The sequence below is a fragment of the Sciurus vulgaris genome (genome assembly GCF_902686455.1).
Source record: "Sciurus vulgaris genome assembly, chromosome: 5".
In the NCBI taxonomy this organism is placed as follows: Eukaryota; Metazoa; Chordata; class Mammalia; order Rodentia; family Sciuridae; genus Sciurus; species Sciurus vulgaris.
Window position 1 is genome coordinate 31,225,935 of NC_136465.1, and position 25,796 is coordinate 31,251,730.

The 25,796-nt window shown below is 35.3% G+C and overlaps 1 protein-coding gene and 1 long non-coding RNA gene across 4 annotated transcripts in view; one reads left to right on the plus strand and one right to left on the minus strand.

Moving 5' to 3' along the window:
* Positions 1-200: 200 nt before the first annotated feature.
* On the minus strand, positions 201-11,468 carry AGA (aspartylglucosaminidase). The gene is made up of 9 exons (XM_079141037.1): positions 11,256-11,468; positions 8,948-9,101; positions 8,257-8,369; positions 7,203-7,315; positions 5,283-5,394; positions 4,056-4,131; positions 2,703-2,810; positions 1,895-2,028; positions 201-440 (listed from the first exon to the last, which is right to left on the minus strand). The coding sequence occupies exons 1-9, from the start codon at positions 11,380-11,382 to the stop codon at positions 340-342; spliced, it is 1,038 nt and encodes a 345-aa protein (XP_078997163.1). The 5' UTR covers positions 11,383-11,468; the 3' UTR covers positions 201-339.
* A 2-nt stretch (positions 11,469-11,470) lies between these two features.
* Positions 11,471-25,796, plus strand: part of LOC306661810 — a 167,301-nt gene continuing 152,975 nt past the window's right edge. The window contains exons 1-2 of one of the 3 annotated variants that reach the window (XR_013763962.1): positions 11,471-11,823; positions 14,559-14,619. This is a non-coding gene — a long non-coding RNA (uncharacterized lncRNA). The remainder of the gene's footprint in view (positions 11,824-14,558; positions 14,620-25,796) is intronic. The other 2 variants (XR_013763963.1, XR_013763964.1) reach the window with 2 other exon arrangements.

Genomic DNA, 25,796 nt, shown 5'->3' on the forward strand with positions numbered 1-25,796 from the left:
TACTCAAATACAGATGATTTGGATTTAGTACATCACTGTGAAAATAAATCCCCAAAGTAGCAATTTCTTGCAACATCAATCAGAAAATCAAATATCATTTACATTTTAAATATATACAACACACATATGGATATTAATTTTCAGGGGGCATACAAAGCTTAAATAAAAATTGATAATATGAAAATTTCAGATATAGAAAGTGCCATTTCAGAATAAATTTATTTTTGTGCTTATTTTATACAAGAATCTTAAAATACATGAGAACCACTGCACGATGATCATATCCTTTTGCTTTTGTTTCTTCCTTCTTCAAGTACAGATAGTGACAAAAAAGATGGATTAGATGCAGTCAACTTTTTCCTCAGTTGGTTGATTTTTTAGAGAATTATAAACCATGAAACTAAACTGAGTAAATGTTGTAAGTTTATTGCAAGCAGCACCTTGGGTCAAAAAAGAGAAAGTTGTGAGGTTAAATACAGGATTCAAATATTTATAACCAACACAGATATTGCTATTTGCCTGGACACTGGCTATTTTATACCTATGTATGATAAAGCCACAAAGAAGATCACTCCTTAGTACTGAGTAGTCATGAGAGAGAGAGAGAGAGAGAGAGAGAGAGAGAGAGAGAGAGAGAGAGAGAGAGAGAGAGAGAGAGAGAGAAAGAGAAAGAAAAGAGGTGGTAGGGAAGAATCCCCTTGAGCTTCGGAAAATCTGCTGATTGTTGTTTCTAGTATTTTACTGTTTTCGTGTTGCTTTCTTATAAGAAATTATTCAGGTGCATCCTCCAAAAATTTTATTTCCATAGCTACTAGAACATTCCTATTATTCATCCATTAACATCCCTCACACATATAACACCACTGCTTGTTTTTTTTTTTTTTTTTCCTACTTTTTTAATCTCATAGAAAGAAGAGTTATTTGACAAGATGCTTTTTGTCTTGAGTTCATCTTCTGCTTAAAAGTCACTGGGGGACATGTCCCTTCTACTCCCATTACTTCAAATGTAAGGTACTAGTCATTTTAAATTCATCTACAATTATATAATTAGCATTTTCCATCCTATTAAATCCAACTGTGAGCCTTCTACAGTTTATTTCTTAAGAGGGAATCGATGAAGCTGACTTATTTCATACATAAAACCTTCCCTCCCCCATATCTTACTGACTTTGTATCTTAGTACTTAAAAAAGAATAAGGAATTCCTCAAATAAGTTTTTCAAATACAGACGTGTGGGAAGTAAAAGATCAAAGAAAATAATAAGCAGTCTAACCTAATAAGTTGTATTGATCAGTAAGCTGTATATCTTCTCCATCTGAAAATTCACTAATGAGAATCAGCAGTGGTTGATCTTAAAATGCTTTGAAACTGTGATAGGCTCATACGGAAAGTAAATGAAGCAAAAGACATGCCTCAAACAGTGCAAAAATAATTCTGCTAACTTCTTTGGTTTACTAATTAGTAATACATTTTGTTCTCTGGAGCCTCAAGAAGATCTAAATGGCTGAAACATTTAAGTAAATGAGTAGAAAAGAAGTACAGGAAATAATTTATCCCTACCTACCTCTAATTAGTAAAAGCTTTGGACTAAATTAGCACATCTTAACATGTACTGATGCTAAAGCTGAACTCCCTTTAGGACACATGTGGAAGATAAGAACTATAACCAAAGAACAGATCATAAATAACTACCAGCAGTCAGCCAAAAAGGGTTTTAGGTATATTTTAACACTTTATGGGTCTTGAAAGATTATCAATGAACATTTACCCAGAGTCTACTCAACATAGTCCCCTTTTCTACTGAATATAGTGTATTCCATAGTACAGTATTTAAAAGGGTATGTTTAATAAACATTTGGAAGTTTGCATAAATCAAAATTCAAATTCAACTTACCGTAACTTCCAGTTACATTGGCACATATAACAGCCCCAAAGAATTTTGGAAAATACTTCTGAATTCTTGAAATCACTTTTTGGCAAGCTATGGTTGGATCTTCTCCTCTACTCATATATTCTACAGCTTGGTAGCTGATTTAAACAGAGAGAACTTCAGTATCACAGAATAAATGCCAACTCCAAATTGGGTAACTCTAAATTAGAAATTTAAAAGCACCAAAAATGTCACTTTTGACAGAATACATATAAATGATCGGGAGTAGCTAACACTGACTAAAGCATCAACCTCAAGGTAAGGAAATCTGGATATAATATCATCTATTCAAGTCATTCACCATTAGTTTCAGAAAAGGACTATTTTCGGTTTTGGCTGAGTTACTGTCAATTAGTAATACAGCAGAAATCACAGTGAATAGAGGTTAATTTTAAAAAGGTGCTACAATTAAAGGAGAAAATACTGTACATGTATGAAACGTGATATTTTAATAATTAACAGTACATAGGGACTATGCTTCCTACTTTCATCAATTATCACAGCTCCTTGACCTAGTGGTCTTGCATTTGAATAGATCATAAATATTATCTGTGAAGTAAGGTGAGAAGTACTATTGTATTTCAAGGAACTATGATTACTTAATCTGAATGACCATTAACTAAAGGATAGGCAAAAAGTTTGTATACAAAGTTCTAAAAAGATCTTGAGCACAAAAATTCAGATTACACAATACAAAAAATTATTTTCAATCTTGACAGAGAACACATCCCCTCTAAAGATCCCTCAAATTCACAAATGTAAGAAGACACACCTTGGCAGAAAACGCATCAATATGTCACCATTCCCAGTGGCTGCAGCTGCCCCTGCAGTATCATCAGCATAGGCCCCAGCTCCAGGTATTGGTGAGTCTCCTATGCGACTGTGAGCACACAGTATAAGAATTTAGGACAGGAAATCAAGTGTAAAATAAATTATATTATGAACAGTTTCCAAAATAGGGAATATTTCCACATAACTACTAATTATTGTTTTAACTAAATTCTTTGCAACTAAGAGAAAAGGTTTTTGTTAGTTTTTCAACTTAGGTTATATATATATATGTAAGAATTTATTATCAGATGTGGAGTATAAAAAAGTTGAACTTATAGAACTGTTGAAAATGGTGTTGCTAGATACCAGGGAGTCGGGGGACACGAGAGACATCGGTCAAAGGACACAAAGATTTCAGTTAGGAGGAATAACTTCATGAGATCTATTGTATATCATGATGATTACAGTAACAATACCTTTATTATTGTCTATATGAAAATTGCTGACAGCAGATTTTAAGTTGTAATTACAAAAAATAATCATGTAAATATAAATAATCAGGTAAATATAAGTTTAGTCACCTGATTTAGCTACTTCACTATGTCTGTGTATGTATGTATGCATATATGAAAACTTCATGACATATCATAAATGCTTTACTTGTTGATTTAAAAAATTAAAAAATTTGTAATCAGCTAGTTATATGCTGAGAAGATATTTACAGATTGACAGTGACTTTTCTATTATTACCATTCTTTATCATCAAATTTCTGGATTATTTTAACAGGTTCAAAATTGATTTTCCTTACCTAACATCTATTCTTGTTTCCTACATAATGTGCCAAACTCTTGCCAAAGTTTTTCCTGTAATAAATCTTTAATCCTTTTCTACCATTTCAAAATAAAATTTATAACTCCTTAAACTGACATAAGACTCCTTAGGATATGGCTTCAGTCTTCCTTTGCAGTCTTACCTTCTACCTCAATACACACTGACAATCTCTTTCAGCCAGCAGAAGCCCTGAATCTAAAGTATCATTACTTTGCATCTGTCAGTGCCTATCCCCTTTCCTTTCTGTGGTTATAGGCTCAGTTCCTAGCTCACATCACCTTACTGGAGTTCCTAACTACTCGTCTTAAACAGAAAACCTCTCTGACACCCATGATCTCTAAAACACTGGCTGTGACTCCTCCTTTGGCACTTAGCAGGTAGTAATGTGTTTTCTTTCACATTTACCTGTCTCAGCTGTGAGGCTAGGGCTGTACTTGGTTGCACTATCCTCCATAGCACCTAGGACATACTGCTTTACATTATATGTATATTTGAGAGTTCTGTTCTTATGAAAACACTAACCCAGGTATTTTGAATTTTATACCATTTGTAGATGTACCAGCAGCAGTACGTCCCGTCTTATGGATTACAACCATGCCTAGAAGTACAAAAAAGTTGTCAGTACCTCAAACTTACCTCAAATATAACCAAACAATTGAGCAGTTGGTAAATTCTTGGTCTGGATGTTTGATCCCCCAAAATTTGGTCCACAAAGTGATGAATTTAGTGAGGGGGCTTCTGGGAGGTGATTAGGTCATAAAGGCATAGCACTAACAAATGGGACTACTACCCTTAATAAAGAGGCCCAAAGAGCTGGCTAGCTCCTTCTACTGCATGAGGATATGAAGAAGGCATCACCCATGAGCTAGGAAATGGGCCCTCACCAGACACCAGATCTCTCCACATCCAGACTTTGGATCTCCAGCCTCCAAAACTGTGAAAAATACATTTCAGTTGTTTATAAGTCACTAGCCTATGTACTTTACTGTGTTTTCACAGCCTCCAACTAGAAAAATAATATAAATATGCTCTCATTAACTTCAGGGAGAAGTAAAGGGAAAGTTTGTGGATAGTGAAACTTATATCAGTTGTATCATTTATGCACTGTAGTGACCTGACTTTATAACATCATTTGTTAGACATCCCATATCCTCACTCTTCAAATTGGTGAGTTACTTTCCATTCTTTTTCAAAGGTAATTCCAAATAAAATCACTGAAATGGACTAGTAGAAAAAAGTTCGTACTAAAACTTGGAAAAAATTATTTAAGGCTACTTTAATAGAGCAAACAATAGCCAGGCACAGTGTCACATGCCTATCCCAGCAATTCGAGAGGCTGAGGAGGACTGCAAATTTGAGGCCAGACTAGGGAAGTTAGTAGTTAGTGAGGTGCTGTCTCAAAATAAAAAATAAAAAGGCCTGGATGTGTGGGTAGTCGCTCAGTGGTACAGCATATCTGGGTTCAGTCCCTAGTACTACCACCAAAAAAAAAAAAAAAAAAAAAAAGGAAACAATATAAAAAACTATCATTGACTGTATGCAGATGCTACAACAAGGTTTTATACATATATATCATACATATATATATAAATATATACATGTACATATAAAATCTCTTAATTATATGTATATGAAAGAGAAAAAATGAGAGAGAGGCACTTACTTGCCAAAAGCAACTTCTGGTACATGAACAGGGAAGAAGAAGGTAATTAACTTTTAATCATGAAAAGTGTATAAAAGGCAAATTACCAATAGTATCATGACCATGATCATCTCCTGTACTATAGGTAGGATGCTCCTGCTTTAAGATACCAGGTGGTTTGTAGGGCCCACAGTATTTTGAAGGATCTGGTATAACATTCTGTAAATAAAATTTAAGTTTTAATTTTTAGAAAGGGTATCTTAGAAATTGTCAAGCAGTTATGTATAATCACCAAACACTGGTAAGAAACATATGGTAATGCAAAGCTTAAAGATTAGCTAAGCCTTATGTGAAAACTGATGAATATATAAACTACAAAATTCCCATGCTAGTCTCAGAATTACACAATATGGGTTAGATATCTATAATGCATGGAACAGGTCCCTGAATTTTGTCTTTATTTACTATAATTCTAAGCACAATGGCAGATATAAAGTTTTTTAAATTACATATTAATACAATGAAATACAGTACAACACAATGTGCTCTAATTTCAGAATTTGTTTCCTGGCTAAATAAGAAATTTGAACTTTAAAACAAAATATGTTTGCAAACCACTTTTTCTTCCTCCAAAGCTAGGCTTACGTAAATTTGCTCTAAGTGCTCTTTTTTTAAAATTTATTTTTTTAGTTGTCGATGGACCTTTTATTTTTATGTAGTGCTGAGAATCAAACCCAGTGCCTCACACATGCTGGGCAAGCACACTACAACTGAACTACAAACTCAGATCTCCTTTTAAATCTTAAAGGTACAAAAATATCATCCAAATTTATAAATTTAGATTGTATAATATGTACTGGTGTTAAAATAAGAACCTAGCTGGGAGAGGTGGTACACCCCTGTAATCCCAGTGGCTCAGGATGATGAGCTAGGAGGATCTCAAGTTTGAAGCCAGCTTCAGTGAGGTTGTCTCGAAATTAAAAAAATACAAAGGGCTAGTTATATAGGTCAGTGGTAGAATACCTGATGGGTCTGATCCCTACTGTCACAAAAATAAATAAAACAAAAAACAAAAGACGAACCTATTACAGGTTGATGATCCCTTATCTGACATGCTTGAAAGGAGAGGTGTTTTGGATTTTAAATTGTCTTGGATTTTGGAATATTTGCAGGTATATAATGAGATATCATGGGGTGGGACTCAAGTCAAAACAAACAATTCATTTATCTTTCATACACATTGTATACAAGTGGCCTGAAGATGATTTTATAAGGTACTTTTAGTGCACCTGCATTTTGATTGCAACACATGAGGGTATGCAGTTTTCCAGTTTTGGAACCACAGCAGAATTTTGAATTTCAGATTTCTGGACTAGGGATGTTCAATCTGTACACATTATACATTTGTGTACTAGGTACCTCCCCTATTCTCTTTTATCAATTATCTATTTCCAAGGTTAATCCCAGAGACATCATGGTAATTAGCAATGAGGGGGAAAAAAAAGATAAGACCATAAGATAATCAAAGAAGGAATCTGTATGGCAAAGGCAAACTGATAAATGCTAAAAGTCCCATTAACACAAATTATCCCGTTAGTAACAAACAAGACACCTAATGGTATAAATCTTTAAATGAGGTAATGGTAAGATGCTGGATATACTTCACACAGATAAGATCTAGGAAATATTTTAGTCTTAGGTTTTCCAAACTTTGACTTTTTAGCCTTTATTCCAGGAAAATATAAGCAGAAAATCTCTGATGAGGTCAGCTCCAATTCCCAGAACTTTCCCAGTCTGCAAACAATTGCCAGAGACCAGTAGTTCTTCACCCTGGATGTGAACCAGAGCCTGCTAAGGGAGGTTTCGCTAAATTCAATGCCCAGAGAGGCAACTTAAATCTCTAGCTGTAACATGCAGCCAGGATGCTAAGCAGCATCCATGGCAATAGGCAGGCAAGAGAGAACTGAAAGGAAATAATTTAATATTTTCAAGGAATTTACTTTTTGAAATTGAATATGTATACATACTCTCCAATTATTTGGCTGGCAATTTTGAGCAAGCCAATCTGAATGAAGACCTCGAGAAGCATTGGTAGATAAATCCTCATTGATAAACCCCATACTTTCAGCAAACTTGGTGGCTGGAGATTTAGGAAGAAAAGTATAAATTAGCCAAATGTCCACTTTCAAGCAAAATATATGTGCTGGAGGCATTCTGGGTCAGCTGACTCTTACATGGGGTACACAAAGCACAAAGACATCCAGAGGGGTATACAAAGATTTTCAAAGAGTTTTCAGACATGAACAGCTTTAAGGAAATCAATTTCTAGATCTTCAACTTCCATATATTCTTCTTAATGTTGATCTGCTTGAGTCCCCTGAAGTGTGTGTCATAATAGAATCCTTTGCTACCTCACCTCCGTCATCTCCCTTCTTCCTTCCACCTTACAAAAAAAAGGGCATACTTCTCACCAATATGGACTCTTGCTGCTTTGACCAGGTATAATGCCCAGGGTGTAAACTTTGTGGCAGCAAAGGTACCACTGTATTCCAATGCATGAGTAACAAATCCTTTTGTTTGTTAGGTAGCTTGCAATTTTGTACTTACAACCAAACTGAAGGAAACCTACAGAAGTTGCTAGATAAACATATCATTAAAAATAGTTTTTGATTATAGACCACTGGATGATTTCTAATATACGGTTTGGAAAGTGTTCAAGTAAGTGATGTTGACATAGCACACTCCTTCCACTCCTGTCTTCTTATGTTAATAATGATCCCTAGGTTAATAATGCATGCATAAAAATGTAATATGGGGGAAAAAATCAAACTGATGGTGAATACTATTTCAATCTAGCATTTACTCATCTGTAGGTAATAAACTGTTTTGTAAAAAATCCTATCTTAAAAGACAAATAAAGTGAGGGTTAGAAATTAAGTTACCTATATAGTTACACAGATATTAAGTAAAAGAGCTGGAAGTTGAACTGAGGTCTTTTCTCTTTGGATTTCTGAGTCCTATTTTTCATAGGGATGACTAAAGACAAAGAGTAGAAAGAATTTTGGTATAGTTAAAAAGTACCTGACTCTCCTGCCAAAAGTGTGTGTGTCGTATGTTCTAGTATTTTCCGTGCCACACCAATAGCATTTTTAATTCGTCTAAGATCTCCTACTGCTCCTACATCCATGGTAGTGCTGTGAGAAAAAAATGTAGTAATATGTATTAAGGCATTTTCATAGGTTCATAGATTTTAAAATATTGCTACTCTTCAAGCAATGATGTTTTGTAGGATACATCATCTTAAACACAAAAGCAAAAAGCACTTTCACGAAGTTCATAGATTCCCACAAGGTCAGAATTAAGGAAAAAATAGAAAATCAGTTTACCATATATCCAACAGCACTGAAATTCTTAAATATGGCTTCTGAAAGAGGCTTTAAGGTTTCAGGTCAAACCAACCACAGTATTTGTCAGGTGAACGATGGTTTATACAGTGAGAGGCATTATTTTTGTAGTCTGGGATTCTCCCTGTTATTGGAGAAGATCTCCCTTTATGTGTTATTGATATTATTAGAATGACTTTTTCACTTTTAATTAATCGAGAGGGAACTCCTTGTGTTTGGAAATGCCAAATACAATAAATTAGTGGTTCTGACCTGTGACAAAACTCACACCCTCTCCCATCTTGTTCTTAGGAGAAACTACAATTCTAAATGTATCTTAACATGAAGCACAGACACAGAGAAGCAATCTCTCTGAAAGGCACTCTTACCCATCCATGATCATGGCATCCAGCGTGGTTTCCCCAAGTTCATCAGGACTTCCTCCAAAGCCTACTGAGCCGTCACATTGTTCTCTCTCACACATAGCACAGCCATTCTCCACAGCATCAAGGGTAGAACCTCCAGATGCTAATGTCTGCCATGCTGTTAATTAAACCAAATAATGCTTGTTTATATATATTTTTCTGGTGCCAAATACAAAAAAAAAAAAGAGAGAATTCCTATTTTGATTTTTCCCCATTTACACTAAGTTAATCTGAAATGTTAGCAAATTATCAAGTGTACAGATGAGTCAGAGACAAAATTATTTCAGTAGTTACTATGAAGAATTCAAAGACTTTGGGTACTGCTACAATGTGAGTATTTTTTGTTTTGTTTTGTTTTTTCCCTTTCTAATATCTATTTCTTCTAAGAAGAGCAGAATTATCCTCTCCATTTTTTTTTTTTTAATTGAACCCAGGGGTGCTTAAACACTAAGCCACATCCCCAGTCCCTTTTTTATATTTTATTAGAGACAGGGTCTTCCTGAGTTGCTTTGGGACTTGCTAAGTTGGTGAGGCTGGGTTTGAACTGGCAATCCTACTGCCTCAGTCTCCAGGGTTGCTGGGATTATAGGTGTGTGCCAAGGTGCCAGGCCCTCTCCTTTATTTTTAAAGGTAAAATTGAAACAACCCAAAGGCAGTTAAACTATCTATTAAATCATCACCTTACAAATTCCTTCTGCATTAAAATATTCACAATTAATACCTTTGTTTTAGGTAACACCTATTATAGAAAGTCTCAATAAATTCTAATAACATACCAAAAATTACAAGACAGGCTTCACATATATTAGTTCATTTAGTTTTCATAACAGTTTTTGAGGTAGTACTGTGCAGTTCCTCATTTTAACAGAGGAAACTAAGCCATAGATTTAAGAAATTTTTTTAAGGTCACAGTGAGTATGTAGCAAAGCCTGGTTTTAAAAGTAGCTACTTTGGTGAGGGTGGCCACACGTTTAGCACTATGCTTGTTCTGTGAACCCCTGTACATGTGTAGAGGAGGTCTTCCTTGAACATTTTACCCAAAAAAACCCCAGAATTTCTTGAACAGAAGGTACTATCAATAAGCACTTTAAATAATAGTCACTAATGGACCTGCAGGCTTGACAGTATATTCTGAGAAGGCAACTTACATAGAACTGCCGCCTGACCAGGTTGCTGGGCTTCTTCGGGTCTCACTGTTGCTATAAATATCTTTCTCACAATCTGATTCCTTATGTTCTCTGATTCCTATGCCCTGTCTATAACATACTGATTTACCTCCTTCAAATTCTGGATCCAATTTTGCCACCGGAAAGTTAATACATTAGATGGGGTAGGAAGGGTATGAAACTACTCCTGTGGTAGCATGTCTTGAAACTAAAGAAAGAAATATAATACGATGCGAAAATGCCATGAGATTGGTATATACAGGATGTGGAAGATGGAAATCTGATTCAGATTAAGCAGAAGGACATTAGTTAGGGAACGCTTCTTAGATGAGGTGATTCCATAGCTTTGTAGTTCTCAACCCTCCCTGACTGCCAGGGAAAATCACCTAGGGAGTTGTGTGTGTGTGTGTGTGTGTGTGTGTGTGTGTGTTTTAAAGCAGATGACCTGGTTCCAACAGTTAAATCAAAATCCCAGGAGGTGGGGCTCAAGCACAATGATTGTTGACAAGCTCCTCAGACAATTTTAATGTACAGCCAAGGCTGGAACCTTCCAATTTTGGTGACAGAGACAGGATGTCAGTGTGTTACAATTAAAAAAAACAAAACAAAACAAAAACAAAAAAAAGTTAAGCGGGAAAAGAATATGCTATGTTTGGGGAAAACATGTCTGGAAATTAAGAATCCAGGGTACTGAAGAAACAAGGTTGGAGGGGGTGTAAAAAAGGGGATGTGAAGAGGTAGACAGACGGTAGCTTGGCAAAGACTAGGCATCAGGCCAAAACCTGCCTAAGTTCCACTGGAAAAGTAAAAGCTGAAAGACCCGAAATGTCAGCAGGTGAGCAGGAGGATGCAGTCAGTGTATATTAGTGCAGGGGGCCAACACAGAGAGCGATCCTAAATGACAAGGACTTAAACTGCAGCTTTGGAGGAGGATGGAGTAAAGGTCAATTGCAAAAGACGCAGCGACTCAGGAAGGGCTGCGGAAGGCCTGGCCAATCTGGCGCTTGCGTGCCCCGCAGGCTGCACAGGGGCCAGCGAGTCGATCCTCCCGAGCCCCCCGCGAGCTCTTGCAGCGCAAACACCCACCCCCTGCCGGCGCCTCGCACCTGCTTCGGTTGCACTCTTAAAAGGCCAAGTGTTGAGGACCAGGGGCAGAGTGTTGGAGCCGCACACTAGGGTCCGGCCGAGCAGGAGCGGCACGAGAAACAGAGGCAAATTCGACTTCCGCGCCATAGTTGCACGCTAAGTAGTACAGCGCGAAATAAGTCCCGAGGCAAGCGACCGGCGCAGACCGGACAGTCAGAGCTCCCAGACTCGTGATCCCCAGGACCCCGCCCACCTGGCGGCCACACCCACTCCCTTCAGCGAGGGCCGCGCTCCCTCAGCTCTCGCGAGATGCGGCCTTCTCGGGGATTGCGTTAGAAGTCTGTCTTACAGGAGCTGCTGAGTTCGTTCCTCCTGAGGTGCTTCTTTTTGAGTCATATGCCGCCACATAAACTTTTAATAGTCAACCAAATTGCTTCTTTCCCTGATGTTAAATGTAGATTGAGCTTCTTATTGGAAAATGTATGTAATCATGCAACTCTGGTTTGCATGTCCTTAGGAACTTTGGGGAAATGCTGTGTACTGTTTATTTTTTATTTTTTCTACTTCTTGATCTTCTTTTTTAAAAGTGTGAAGTTGAAGTTTGCCTAGTCTAAAATGTACTCAGGATTCCTGAGGGAACTGGAATGGTTATTGAGTATGGGTGAAGTGTTCTTATGATCAAATTCATTTTAGTTATTTTCTACCCGTCCTTCACGTGATCAGTTTTCCTACCACCGCTTTTTGTAGGACGTCCTCTAATTACAGATCCCTGAGCTGGAAGAAAAGGACAATCTGGGGAAATAGAAATTTATCTTCTACATAGCCCACTGAAGTGCACCTATGCCTCCAGGCAAGAAGTCTACCTCCCATTCTTTGTAGAACGTATTTTTACCTTTTTGCCTGGCACCATTAAGTATTAAATAAATGTTTGAACAGAAAGACGAATGGAGACTTTACATGCATGGTAGAGGCTGTTCTTTCTGATATTTCGGTTGCTGCACATGCAAGCATGGACCAAAAATCCCTTTAGGACTCTGGAATCCTTGCCCGTGTAGCCAAAGGAACAGAAGTAATTTTAAAGAGCATCTATAAATCTATTCAGACTAGATAGGAGTTGTGAGGCTTACAAAATCTTCAAGGCTCTTATTACTAGGAAACTGAATACATAACTTAAACAGCGTAAGATGCCTAGAAGAATTGTCCCAACGCAGGAAACTGCTATTAAAAAGTTAGGTGTAATTAAAGGAAATTCCTTCTATGGGATTTTGAAGCAGGAGCAGCCATTTTTGCCAGAGTAATGAGCATAGGCTAATACCAGGTGAAATGTAAAAGATGAATGAAACAGCATGAGAAACCAAAAAAAAAAAAAAAAAAATTGTCTTCCATATTTTCCTTACTATCCTAGCTGAGTGTTGTTTATACAACCTAAGGAACTAGGAACCTCCAGCAAAAATTGAAAAATACAATATATTTAAAATTGGTCTCAGTGCCCACTATTGTCTCTGGTCTGTTCATAGTCCTTAAGGTATTTGGAGCCGGAAAACTTTTAACTCTCTGTTCTTTCTTCTCCAAAATTCTCTTTACTTGAATTCAAAATCCTATCAGAGAATTTTACCTCACTTACTGGTTGGAGGAAAACAGCTAAATTATATTGTAGTGGGAATATCTGAAAAAAAAAAAAACAAAAAACAAAAAACTCTCAGTAGGTCAACTCTCCCATGGACATTCGTGTTTAAAATAATATTCAATTTCAAAGGAATCTACCTTATTTGGTGTCTTTTTTGTGGCTATGACAATACTTATCCTTTAGGTTCATTTTGCCTAATCTTAAAGTCATGTCCTTATAAAGGTCTTAAAGAAGTTAGTTTGTGTATTTGAGTTCCTTTTGGAATATTATTTTTTTTTTAACTAACATTTGGAGAATAGGTTAGGTTTTAAACTTGGTGTTCTCATGTTACTCCAAGGTTTTCATTTGATCCTTGAGGCAACTGTATCTTTCTGCTTTATTTTGAGGTAAATCTAAATGAAAATGGACATCTGTTACAACTAGGTAGTAGACTTAAAAAAAAAAAAAAAAAAAAAGGTACACAGTTTTCCCAGCATCCTTTCCAATTTTTTATCCTTTTAAATCATTAATTACATGTAATAGCAATGATATCTAGTGTTACCAATAAATAAATAAATAGATATAAAGATATTTTTATTTAAAATGTAGAATGCATTATACAGTTTTGTTTGGTGAAACATCTTACTTGTAACTAACACAAATTCAGGATATTTTCAAGACCTTTGTTTTAAAACTTAGAGCAACTACACATCAGCTGTGATTAATTTAGTAATTTTTCTGAGTCACATTTTCCCCATCTGTAAAATGGAGATAGTAATAATGCTCTTTTTTATTTTATAAAATTTCATGAATGAGGTAGGAAATTTTAGAGTGCTAATTAGATAATATATTGTTGTTTTAATTGACATTTTCCAAATATTCATCAGTTGGTATCAGGAATAAGCAAAGCAGCAAAAAGAAATTGATTTGAAATACAGAAATTTCCACAAAAATAGTAGTTTATTGGATACCTAAAATGTATTTTAAAGTAAGCTTGTATAATTTCTTTGACTGTATTTGAAGGGAATTAAAAATAATGCATTTAGTCTAATTCGAGCTGTCTAAAATTATTTCAAATGTTTATAAAAATGGTGCTTGGTAAGGCTGTGAGATTTCTGGATGTCTTAAAAACAGTATCCTCCAGTATTACCAAACAAAAAATCTCAAATGGAACTTTAAATGATGCTACGATACAACTATCCTGCTTATGTTTGTGTGTGTGTGCATGTGTGTTGAAGGTTGATGGGGGTTAGTTTGTGGCACCTACAGGCTCCCTCCTTTTCCTCTAAACTTCATGGCATTCAGTTTATCAGTCTCACAAGGATGAAGAGTTGAGTCTCTCCTGATAGCATTTGAAGCTGTGGTTCCACAGAGGATTTAACGCTGTAGTTGCAGGGAGTCTAGGTATTTCAAATCTGAGGCTTAAAAAACTAAGCCATCCCCTCCAGCTTTTGCAGTGATGCTGTGAAATCCATTTGAGAAACATGCCCATGTTTCGCTACTTGTTCAAAGCTGTAAGCGTGACTTGGCATTGAAATAATAATTTCTTTTTCAAACCTCCCCACTGAACTATTACCTGGGTTATCTAAATACAGGCTATTCATTTGATTGACATTTGCTCTTGTCATTTTCACAAACTCTAAGTAATGGTTTTTGCTGATGTTAGAGCATTGTGGTATTGTGTTTCTAATTTAAATCCATTTTTACATTAATCCAGGAACACTTGATGTTACTACCTGATTGTACATGCTGGATGTAATTAGAGTCATTATACAGAAGTAAGTGTCATCTTATTATTCTCTAAATGAGAAAAGAAGTATTCTTCCATTCTGAGATAATTTTTCTAGGTCATGCCCCCCAAACCTTTGTTAAATTAGTAGCAGATTCAAATCATAAACTTTCTTTTGACTTTTTAACCTTTAAAAGTCATCTGAGTGATTTATAAAGACCAAGATTGTCTACTGGAATGTTGTTGGCCTGTTAAGTGATTTTCCTTCTCAAACTAAGTTATGTGCAACATATTTTCAATTTGTAATTGTAATACTAGACCACTGCTATAATAAAGTTGTAACGAGGCTACAGTAGATCATTTTACATAGTGGACCCTGCTTTTTATGACAGCTGTTTATAAGATTATGATGTCATCATAAATGTGATCCATTACTATAGTAAAGGCCTGGAGCAATTCAGCAGACCTCATGATGTCTTTCTAACACTTAAAAAATCACTTTGACATTGTTAACTAGCATCAAAGATGATTCCAATAAAGAAATTCAACCATAAAGCAAAATTCTAAACAATAACTTAATACTGAGTACTTTGTTTATTTAAAATTATATCCATTTGATTATTATTTAAATGGGAAAATCCAATCCGATATATGAATATATATGAATATGTGAATATTTGAATACAATAATGAATATATATATCTTATATATAACAATGTGAATTTCTTAAAAAAATTATTATTTTACTTAGTATTTTTCATTTTCATTTTTAGAAACATCTATGTTTTTCAAATACCCTTAAGTAATCTAGCTGTTACTGAAAAAATAACCAAACTCTTAGTATTTTGGTATGTAACTGGTGAAAATGTTGGTATTATATGCACTATTGTATAACCTTTTTAATTTAATATGCCTTTAAATTCTTGTTATTAAGTGATATGTCATTAAAATATATTCTTTTTAAATTTGTATGAAATACAAATATAGAAAAGGGTATAAAGTAAATATGTAGATTAAAGAATTTTATGGAAAATGAACACCACACAATCACCACTGTCAACAAATAGAGGATTTTCAGCACTTCCTCAAACTTCCTTATTTTCCCTACAACATATTGTTTTAAAAGGTTTTATTTTATAAGAGCAATTTTTGGTTCACAGAAAGATTGAGCAGAAGGTAGAAACATTTCTATATGCCTCTACCCCTATGTATAACAGCCTCCCTCACTATCAGTATCCCTCATGAGGGGAGGTACATTTTTACAACTGATGAACCTATATTGACACCTGAAGTCCATAGTTTACATTAAGGTTCATGCTTGTTAATGCACATTTGGTGAGTGTGACAAATGTACAATGGCATGTGTCTCATCATTATTGTTTTGTATAGAGTATTTTTACTGCGATAAGAATTCTTCCTCTTCATCCCTTCTTCCTCTAACACATGGCAATCACTGACCTTTTTACTGTCTCCATAGTTTTGCCCTTTCTAGAACATCATTTTGTTAGAATCCTATAGTCTATAGGCTTTTTATATTGGCTTATTTTACTTAGTAATATACATTTGTTTCCTCTATGTCTTTTCATGGCTTGATAGCTCATTTCTTTTTAGTGCTGGATAATAATATTCCATTGTGTGAATGTACATCAGTTTATTTATCCATTCACCTACTGAAGGACATCTTGGTTGCTTCCAAATCTTGGCAATTATGAATAAAGCTGCTATGTGCAAGTACAACATAATTTTATTGGATGTATAAAATTCATTTATGAGTGCACAAGAAGTCAATCATTGATTTCTATTGCTTTTTAAATTTTCAGTCTTTGTATATAAGTAATTTTTCAGAATTAATCTGTCAGATATTATATCAAGTACATATATGTATTATATATATGAATTTGTATTATATATAAATATATAAACTTAAATATATATGTGTGTATATATAAAATTCAGGACTCATGTGGGGCTTAGATGGATGAGCAGAGTTAGCTCAATCTGTTACTAACAGATTTCTCAAGAGCCAGGACAGTTTTAGAGAACCTCTCAAAGTTCAGGTCAAAGTCAGTAAGTCAGGTGGTTTGACAGATGGTATCATGTGAGCTTGGATTCTGAGGATGGGGCATTTCAATGGTCCTACCAACTTTATAATTTTCTGCTGGGTGCAGAATTGAGTAGGTATAAATTTACCTACTTTTATTTGCAGCCCAAAAGGCTTAATGACACTCAGTAGTTCAGGAACCCTATTTATGGGATAGCCTTTAATGGACTAGATCACTAGTCTTAAATTCCTTGAATTTTCTAGATTTAGGGTTATGATAACTGTAACTCTGAAATTTTATCTCAGCTTTAACCTCTCTCAGTTGCAAATAACAGAAGACTTAGGGATGGCCAGGTGGTGGTAAGTGCTTGTAATTCCAGCAACAAAGGAGGCTGAGACAGGAGAATCACAAGTTCAAGGCTAGCCTCAGCAGTTTAGCAAGTTCTTAAGCAACTTAGCAAGACCTTGTTATAAAATAAAAAATAAAAGGGCTGGAGCATAGCTCTGTGGTAAAGTGACTCTGGGTTCAATCCCCAGGACCATTAGAAGAGGAAGAAGAAGAAGAGGAAGAAGTAAAACAGAGGTGACTTAAAACAATAGGGATTTACTTTTATGCAACTAACAAAGTGCAGAAAGCTGCTGGTACTGCTTCAGTACATCTAAAATGTCAGAACTTATTTGTTGACTTCTTGTTACAAGACAGTGCCTGTTGCTCCAGAAACATATCTACATTCAAACCAGGGAAAGATGTGGTATCAGCTACATCTTTCTTTCACTTTTGTATTAGGAAAGCAAATGCATTGCCAGACACTCCCAGCAGAATACTACTTTATTCTCCTTGGTCAGAAAGATGTCATTTGGCCTTTTCAGTAAAGCTTATAATACTCAAAACTTCTTACTTTAAATTTGTATTTTGTGTTGTTATAGTTTGAAGGGTCTGGACTTCACTTCTGGGTCAGTGTAGTATATCCTGGGAACACATATGGAAACAGGAATGCTTATGTGACCTTAAAAATTTAAGATGTATGTAAATTTCTGGAAACTTTTAAAAGGACTTTGGACTTCATCACAGTATAAATTTGGAGTCTTAACCAATCTTATTTTGATCACAAGAATCAAAGAAACTCCTTTCAATGTCAGAATTATGCCTGTGCTGTTCAGCAGGAGATTGAAAGGAAAATGGCAATTCTCCCTCTGGGATAAAATGATGGTTATTTTTGAGAATAAGAGATTAAAGAAATATGAAGGAATTAGTGTCTGATAATCTTGATCTTCTCTAGAGTAGTAAAAATCACCTGCCAAGATTACAGCAGGTTTGGAATGGAATTGGTGACTAGAAATTGGTGAGGGATTTCAGAAGATTTATTATGGAAAGTCTTGTGTATAGACAATAAGTGAACAAAAAGACTGCAGAGCAGAAATGAAGGTGCATTTGAAATCTAGTAGCCTGTTACGTCTGAATCCTAATTAAGCACAGTCTTTCGCCTTTCTCCAGTATCATTTTAAAGCACCTAAATTATAACATAAAAAGTGAGACTCATCCCCTGCTGGGAAGGGAGTGTAGATGATGGGAAATATACTGGTATTGTTGATAATAGTATTCAGTTAGTGTTTTCACTGCTGTGAACAAAGACCTGAGAGGAACAATTAGTGGAGGAAAAGTTTATTTTGGGGATCATGGTTTCAGAATTCTCAGTCCATAGATGGCCATTGCTCTGGTCTGGAAGTGAGGCAGAACATTAGGGCAGAAAGGTATGGTAGAGGAAAGCAGCTCAGGAAATGACAATCAGGAATCTAAGAGGGAATTTCTCACCAGGAACAAAAATATATACTCCAGAGGCATGCCCCCAGTGACCCCCTCACCTCCAACCACACCAGAGTTACCACCCAGTTAATCTCCGATTAGATTAACACACTGATTAGAATAAGGCTCTCATACCCCAATTATTTCACCTTTGAATGTTTTAGTATTGTCTCACAAGCTTTTGGGGGACACCTTGTATCTAAACCATAACAAATGACAAAGTCCAGACTAGACTATAGAGTTGGAAAATAAGAGGGATATAATAAATGATAATGACCCTTTCAGATATTGCTAACTGTTGTATTCTACACTTCAATGGCAGGACCGATCCTCAAATTGAAGAGGTAAATTTTACAACCTAGGGTAACCTTACCCTTCGAAACTCCAATAATTATTGGATTTTTCTCTTTTCTTACCTCCCCTCACTTCTCTGCTTCCCTACCTGCTTCCCGCTCCTCCTTCCTTCTATCCTTTCCCTTTTCCTTTCCTGTTTTTTTCTCACTCTCTTGTTTTCAGAGTATGTATTGGTTGCCTAAGTTGTGTCAGGAATGTTTTTACATTATGGATACAGAGTTAAACAAAACAGACAAAATTCCTACTTGAATGGAACTTATCCAAACTACTAGACAGATACATAGTGTGCTAAAGAGTCATGGAGGCCATGGAGGAATGCAGAGCAGTGTCATGAGATTTCTTTTGGAATGCTCAGGTGGAGTGAGGAGAAGTGGTTTTGAAGGATGAACCTAAAGACTTGGCAATGGTTTGCATATGTGGTGTGAGAAGAGTTAAGTTTGGCACCAAGGTTTGAGAGCTAGTTATATTATACAATGTGACTAGACATAATTTAGGATGAGACATGGATGTGGAATTAAATTTTGGCTTCTGATGCAAAGTGATCTTGCAGTTGATTTAATTAATGTGGTTCTCTGACCCATTTCTGACTGTTATGAGTTGCTCAATGTGGTCTCAGAAGGATACATGCAGAAATAATTTCTAGTGTTGAGGGAGTAGCTTCATGAAAATAGAACCCCAAGTCTCCTGCTCTATTGCTGATGTCTTCCTCCAAAGAGGAAAGCCATATTTCTATTTGAACAAACATGAATAAGTCAGCTGGAGTAAGGAAACAAAACACTAACTAATATTAATGGAAGACATTTTTCTCAACTCCTTATATTTCCTTTCATGTTGAGTGTATTCATTGAATTTTGGGTTTTTCTACTTCTTGACCTGTAGTGGCTTCTTTGATGGATAGATTTGGAAAGACAACTGGGCATGCCAGGCTCATCTGTGCCCTTTTTTCTCTTGAGCCCAAGCGACTCACAGAGAATAGGGTCTTTGCTTCTGTTTTGTCACTGCCTGACTGGGTAAGTCTGTCCAGTTCTAGGGTTTAATACTTAGAAATCCATTTGGCTCTCAGAGTAAGGGACAGCCCATGATTTAGCCTTTATTAATTATGAAAGTGACTGTTAGGCTTGTATATGTCACTCCTAAATTTTATATTTAATTTTACTCAGAACCTTGGTGAGGAAGAGGAGCACTATTTATAGAGTCCCCGGAGGACCAAATAGCATTTAAAGCCATACCACTATCTTCTGTTTCATATATTTTCAGAACATATTCACACGTGTGACTTTATCTATGATTTCCATTTTACATGTGAAGGAATTGAAGTTTACAGAAGTTAAAAGTCATGACCAAACTCAAATTACTCTAAGTAGCAGTGAGAAAACTATATCCAAGTCTTATTAACTCAATATATAAGGTTTTTCCTTGTATCTATGACTGCTTTGGATATATATTAAGGACAAGTTTTCTTGTGTCACTGGGGTAGTGCATACATTCATCAAAATCTGAGCAGCCATACAGGGAACTTCTGTCAAATTCTAAAATAGAATACTTGGCACTCTATATTTTATTAAGGCCTTTTATGTTTATTCATCCATCTCACATTTGAAATATGTCAATTTTTCATTCATGTCTCAAATGTATTCAAATATATTTTCCTTGAAACTTGCCCTTCATGAAGTTTTTTAATTTAAAGTACTGAATTTTGGTATTAATTTTGTTATGTTTGTTGATCTGGTGATATTTGTAATTCAAATATGAAATGAATAATAATATCCCAACACTGTGGAAGAATTTCTATAGCAGCTGCTTTTCACCAAATACCTTTTAATTCCTCCATCTTGGCAGCATGCAATATCTATTAATTATCACAAAATTTTAAAAGTCTCCTGCTTCGGAATGGCAACTATGTTGTGCTTATTTTTTGTGAAAGAAAAATTGAACATGGTGAGTACCCAGGAGAGTCATTGTGGACAGATAGTAGTACAATATGAATGGCACTGGAATGTTTCCATGTGGCAGTAAACTCTTATCTCTAGCCAAGACCCATCAACACAAATAGAAGGAATGTGAATTAGCTGTTGAGGCTGTGCATTTACTATTAAGAGCAACTGTGCAATCTAGTTTCCAAGACCCATGCTACCCAAACACATTTTTCTGCATTACATAATGTTATCATTTAAATATTGTCATTCAAATGTGAAGACCAGCTGTGCATATCAGGACACAGCTGTCGGGTTGAGGTGCAGATAAGCCATCTGGTGCTTGGTTCTGGGTGGTTAAAATCCAGCTGGGGATTTAACTTCATATCCAGCTGTGATAAAGTAAATTGAAGGCTGCATATTATTCCTCACAAATCACTCCTTTGGGATATATTGCAGAAATAAATTTTAACCAGAGGTGTCATTGATTGGTTTTACACTTTCAATTATAGTATTTGCCAAAATAAAACCAAAAAGAGAACTGTTCAGTCATTTCATTTTCTTTGCATGAAATAAAACAAAATAGTTAAAGAGAATGAAGCTTTTCAGTTGTTCTCAAATGATTGTACAGGGACAATCTGCAGTAAATTTACCTGGCTTCACTCATCTTTCAGAATGATGAAAAGAAAAATCAGGTGATCCATAAAGGCTAAGAGAGCAAAGGTAATAATTAGACTGGTTTCCACAATCATTATGTTTGTAGCTGTGTGAAATATGAGAAGGCGAGGAAATTTTCACATTAGTTCTCTCTGCTTAGACACAGCCTTTTCTCAATTTGAAATATTTTCAAAGGAAGGATCTTAAAATGGTGCCTTGACTTTTTGCGTGTGTGACTGATTGTGGTGTCCTAAGAAAGAAAATGACTTTGAAAAATTAGTCTCTTCTAGTGTCTTCCAAGTATTTTTGTATATAACCGACTATATTATAGAATTATCTTTATTAAACATTTTCAAAGAAGCAGACCTTTACTATAACTTATTGTAATATTTTAGTTAGTGAATGCTCTTTACATACTGTTATCTAAAGCACAGAACATCAAGATATGTCAGGAATTATTAGGTATGTTAGTTTCATTACTCATAAATTATGACCATTGTTATTTTCAATTTATTCACCTTTATAGGTGTATAATTATACTTGGTATCTATAGCTATCAATATATTTTTATAGAAGTTGTATGTCATGTGTATGCATAAGTGTACAAATATTGAGTCTGTAGCTTGGTGAATTTTTATGTATATAATTAATAACACCTAGATCTACATATGCAACATTTCCATTAGCTCTCCTTAGTCAATTTCTATGCCTTTCCAAATAGAAGTTCTAACAGACTATTCCTTAACTTTTTATAAATAAAACCATATTGTTTACATTCTTTTGTATCTGGCTTTTTTTTTTTTTTTTTTTTTTCCAAAACCATGTATTTTAGATTTATTTGCATCATTGTATGTTGCCATAGTTCTTTTTCATTCTTGGGTAACACATTGCTCCACAATTTATTTTTCCGTTATAGTGTTGATTGATTGCACTGTTTCCAGTTTGGGACAAGTTGCTACTAACATGCATGCATACGTTTTTGATAGAATTTGGCACTCATTTCTGTAACATGTATAGCCACAACTCATTGCTCTTAAACAAGGTATGCCAAGTCAGGTATCTTTGTACATTTCCCTGATCTGTTTATATGAAGGGAGATTAACTAACATTACAAAATCACATGCATAAAGCCTTTGTTCAGGAAGTGCTTCATTGCTCACTCCATGCATCACTCTATCTCCATAATAAAAGCCTCTGTCTTGCCAAGAAAGCAAAATAAAGTTGAAGCCATATCCAGCAAGATTTAAGCATGAAGGTCTAACAGGACTATGCCATAGGCAGAAATCATAAAAAAATAGTAATTTTACCATAAGCCTGCTCTCTCAAATTCTCTGCTCCAGAAAACATAATACAAATGGTTCAGAATATCTCTGTCATTACCTGCAGCGATTTCCAACCCATCCTACAAAAAACAGAAGGAGCCTGCAAAACTTTGTCAGACAGCTCGCAGATCACCAAGAGAGAAATGTCTGCTTAGCTCTGGGTGTCATGACCTCTCCCATCAGGCAGAGGAAGGGAAAGCAGTGTGAATTATGTTTACATATTCTTAGAAAATGAATTTGAAGAGAACTAATGAAGTAGAAGAATTTTTTGGTTTGCTGTCTCAAAATTGATTATGTTCCAAATCTAACTCAGTCAACTGGCATCACACTCCATCCAGTTTCTTAGAATAAAAACCTAGAAATCATCCTTGATTTTTTTTCCCCTCAAACCCATCTTTGATAGATCAGGAAGTACTCTTGGGTCTTATAAAACATTTTGAACACAACTCTTCTCACCATCAATACTGTTGCTTCTCATGCTCATATCATAATTTCTATCATTTAGGAATTTAAAAAATTTGTAGTTAGCTGGACATCATGGAATTTTGAAGCTTCCTAGAAATTTCTCATATGTAGCCAAGATTGAGAATCTTTCCCTAGGATCCCTTCCACTACAACTCTCTTTCAATTCACTTCAACCCCAGTGACCTTCTGCTGTTTTTCAAGCTTATTTCTGTCCCTAAATTATGGCTTTCTCTTCTCCCAGATCTTTGCATGACCTATTCTTTCCACATTCAGATCTCTGTTCAAATATTATGTTTTCAAGGATATTTTCCATAACTTGCCTGTTCCCTCTATTTCTTTACTGCGTTTATTTTTAGCACTTATGTGAAATTACATTACTTGCTTCTTTACCTGTTGGTGCTCTTACAAGAATGTAAGCTTCATGAAGACACATTATCCATCTTATTCAATAATATGACTTCAGCTTGGCATATAATAACCCTGGAGCTAATTTTCCAATTAATATTTTTGAATGAATAAATGAGGATTAATCAAGATTCTGGGACTACAACTTGCTATGCTAGGTAATTTTAGCTTGTGGAATTCTTTATTTGCAAGGCTCTCGTTCTTCTTTGCAGCTGACTTTCCTTCTTTATTGTTTTTATTTGTTTAATTTTGTTGGTATGTTATTAAGTTCCTTCTTGAGGCATTGAAATGACTATATCTGACTGGACTGGTTAACAGTTGAAATTTCGAGTGAGTTGACTAGGATTCTTTGCTACATTCTTCTCTATTGGAGAAGCAGAATCTTTTGTTTCTCTTAAGAGCAAGGTACAAATGGGGAATCCTTGTGATATGCTGAAGTCCGGTCACCCCTCTCTCCTTATTCATATGTACCCTTTTCCCCTTTTGATATCATGGCATTGGTCTTCTTTCCTGATCCAGTAGGATGCATCTGCAGATAGAAGACATAAACAGTAGGCTTGTTTATGTCTGATCACTCACAAAGGAATCCAAGATGGCTGTATTCCAGCTCAAGGCAAATGGCACAAATCTTTCTCCTGCATGAGAAAATCAAGGACTCTAAATACAGATTGCACTCTGGCATCCAGGTTGTGGGCATATAGTGGTCAGGAGAATCTGAGTGATAAGTCTTTCTGGGTAAAGATTGATTTCTAAGGGACAGAAAAATCTAATCATATTCAAGATATAGGATGTTTCAACATAGTAAGGTGCAATCTTAATTATTATAAGTTTGAGAATTCTTTATTTTACTGATAAATAAATATGAGAGATTAAATTACTAGTGTGGAATCATACAGCTTGTTTGAGAAGAGCTGAGTTTTGAACCCGTCACTTAACCACAAGAACAGTGCACTCTATTTTATAATGCTACTTTTCTAAGACTAAGAAAATACAATACTAAGAGTGAAAGAGCTGAGACAAACTTGGGAGTCTCTCTGACTCTACACTGTGGAAAGAATAAAAGACAGAATGAGAGAAATTTTACTTTAGGTTGGTGAATAGAAATTAATCTGGTCATCTTAAACAGAACAGGATTTACCGTAGAGAATAAACTTTTAATAAGTACATACATGTGATTATTATGACTCAAAAGTGGAAATAGTACTTTTTGTGAAAAGAGAAAGTGGTAAGAAAAAAAATCAAAGATATCCTCAGGGTACATGACTCAATCCTTTTTTGAGTAAAATGATTATGAAACACAAAATATGAATTCTGCAACATCAGAAAAATAGGAAATAGGAAAATAATTGAGAGAGAAGAAAATAACGAAAAACCTTATAGGGTGTATTTAGCAACTCAACATTAAATGTGTTTAGTAAAAGACTCTTAGAACCATTAGAGAGGTCAGCAAGTACTATCCTGCATTTATCTAGGAGAACCCATAGACCATACATATCAAATGGAATTGCTAACTAAAAAAAAAAAAAAACTTTTGTGGTAAGCTTCAGGTAGTTCACTATTTTCATTCTTCTGTTGTCAAAGTGAGTGGCAAGGCAGCTGGCTCTGGAGAGCACCAGACAAGTTATTCAGTAAGTGAATTCCAAACACGTCTGTTTAGACCTGTTAGGGTGGGCATGCCTTCCTCAATGAATTCTGTTTTTGTTTTTTTCTCTATTAGATGCTTTCTTAAATTAAAAAAGTAATATCCTCTTTCTAGAAAATCAAACAATAGAGATGTGTAAAATGTTCAGATATGCACTCAACCCAATTTCTCCATTTCTATTAACGATTGTTAATGTCTTGTTAATCAACAAATTTTTAATTCTGATAAAATCTGTTTATTTCAGAGAAATAGAAGCCAGGAATAGTATGCTTCCAAAGGAGGGTTCAAATGCCTTCAAATTTCAGAGAATTTTAATAGAAATACAAAGGTGGTTGGTAAGCTTAAATCCTTTATGGGCATATGAATGAAAGGAATGAATTATCTTTTTGATATTTTACTTAATTCTAAAACTAAATTATCATTGGTATTATTCTGGAGAATAAAAGAATGTTGGCTAAGCAAGACCATGAGCTCCTGAAGGATTAGTATTATTAAGGAATCTAACAAAGAACCTCAGTTATGATGGGCATTTTCTAAATATTTATTAACATAGAAAAAAAGAACATTTAAATTATTTGAAATGTAAGGCTTCATTTTGATAACATTAACACAGTTCTCACTT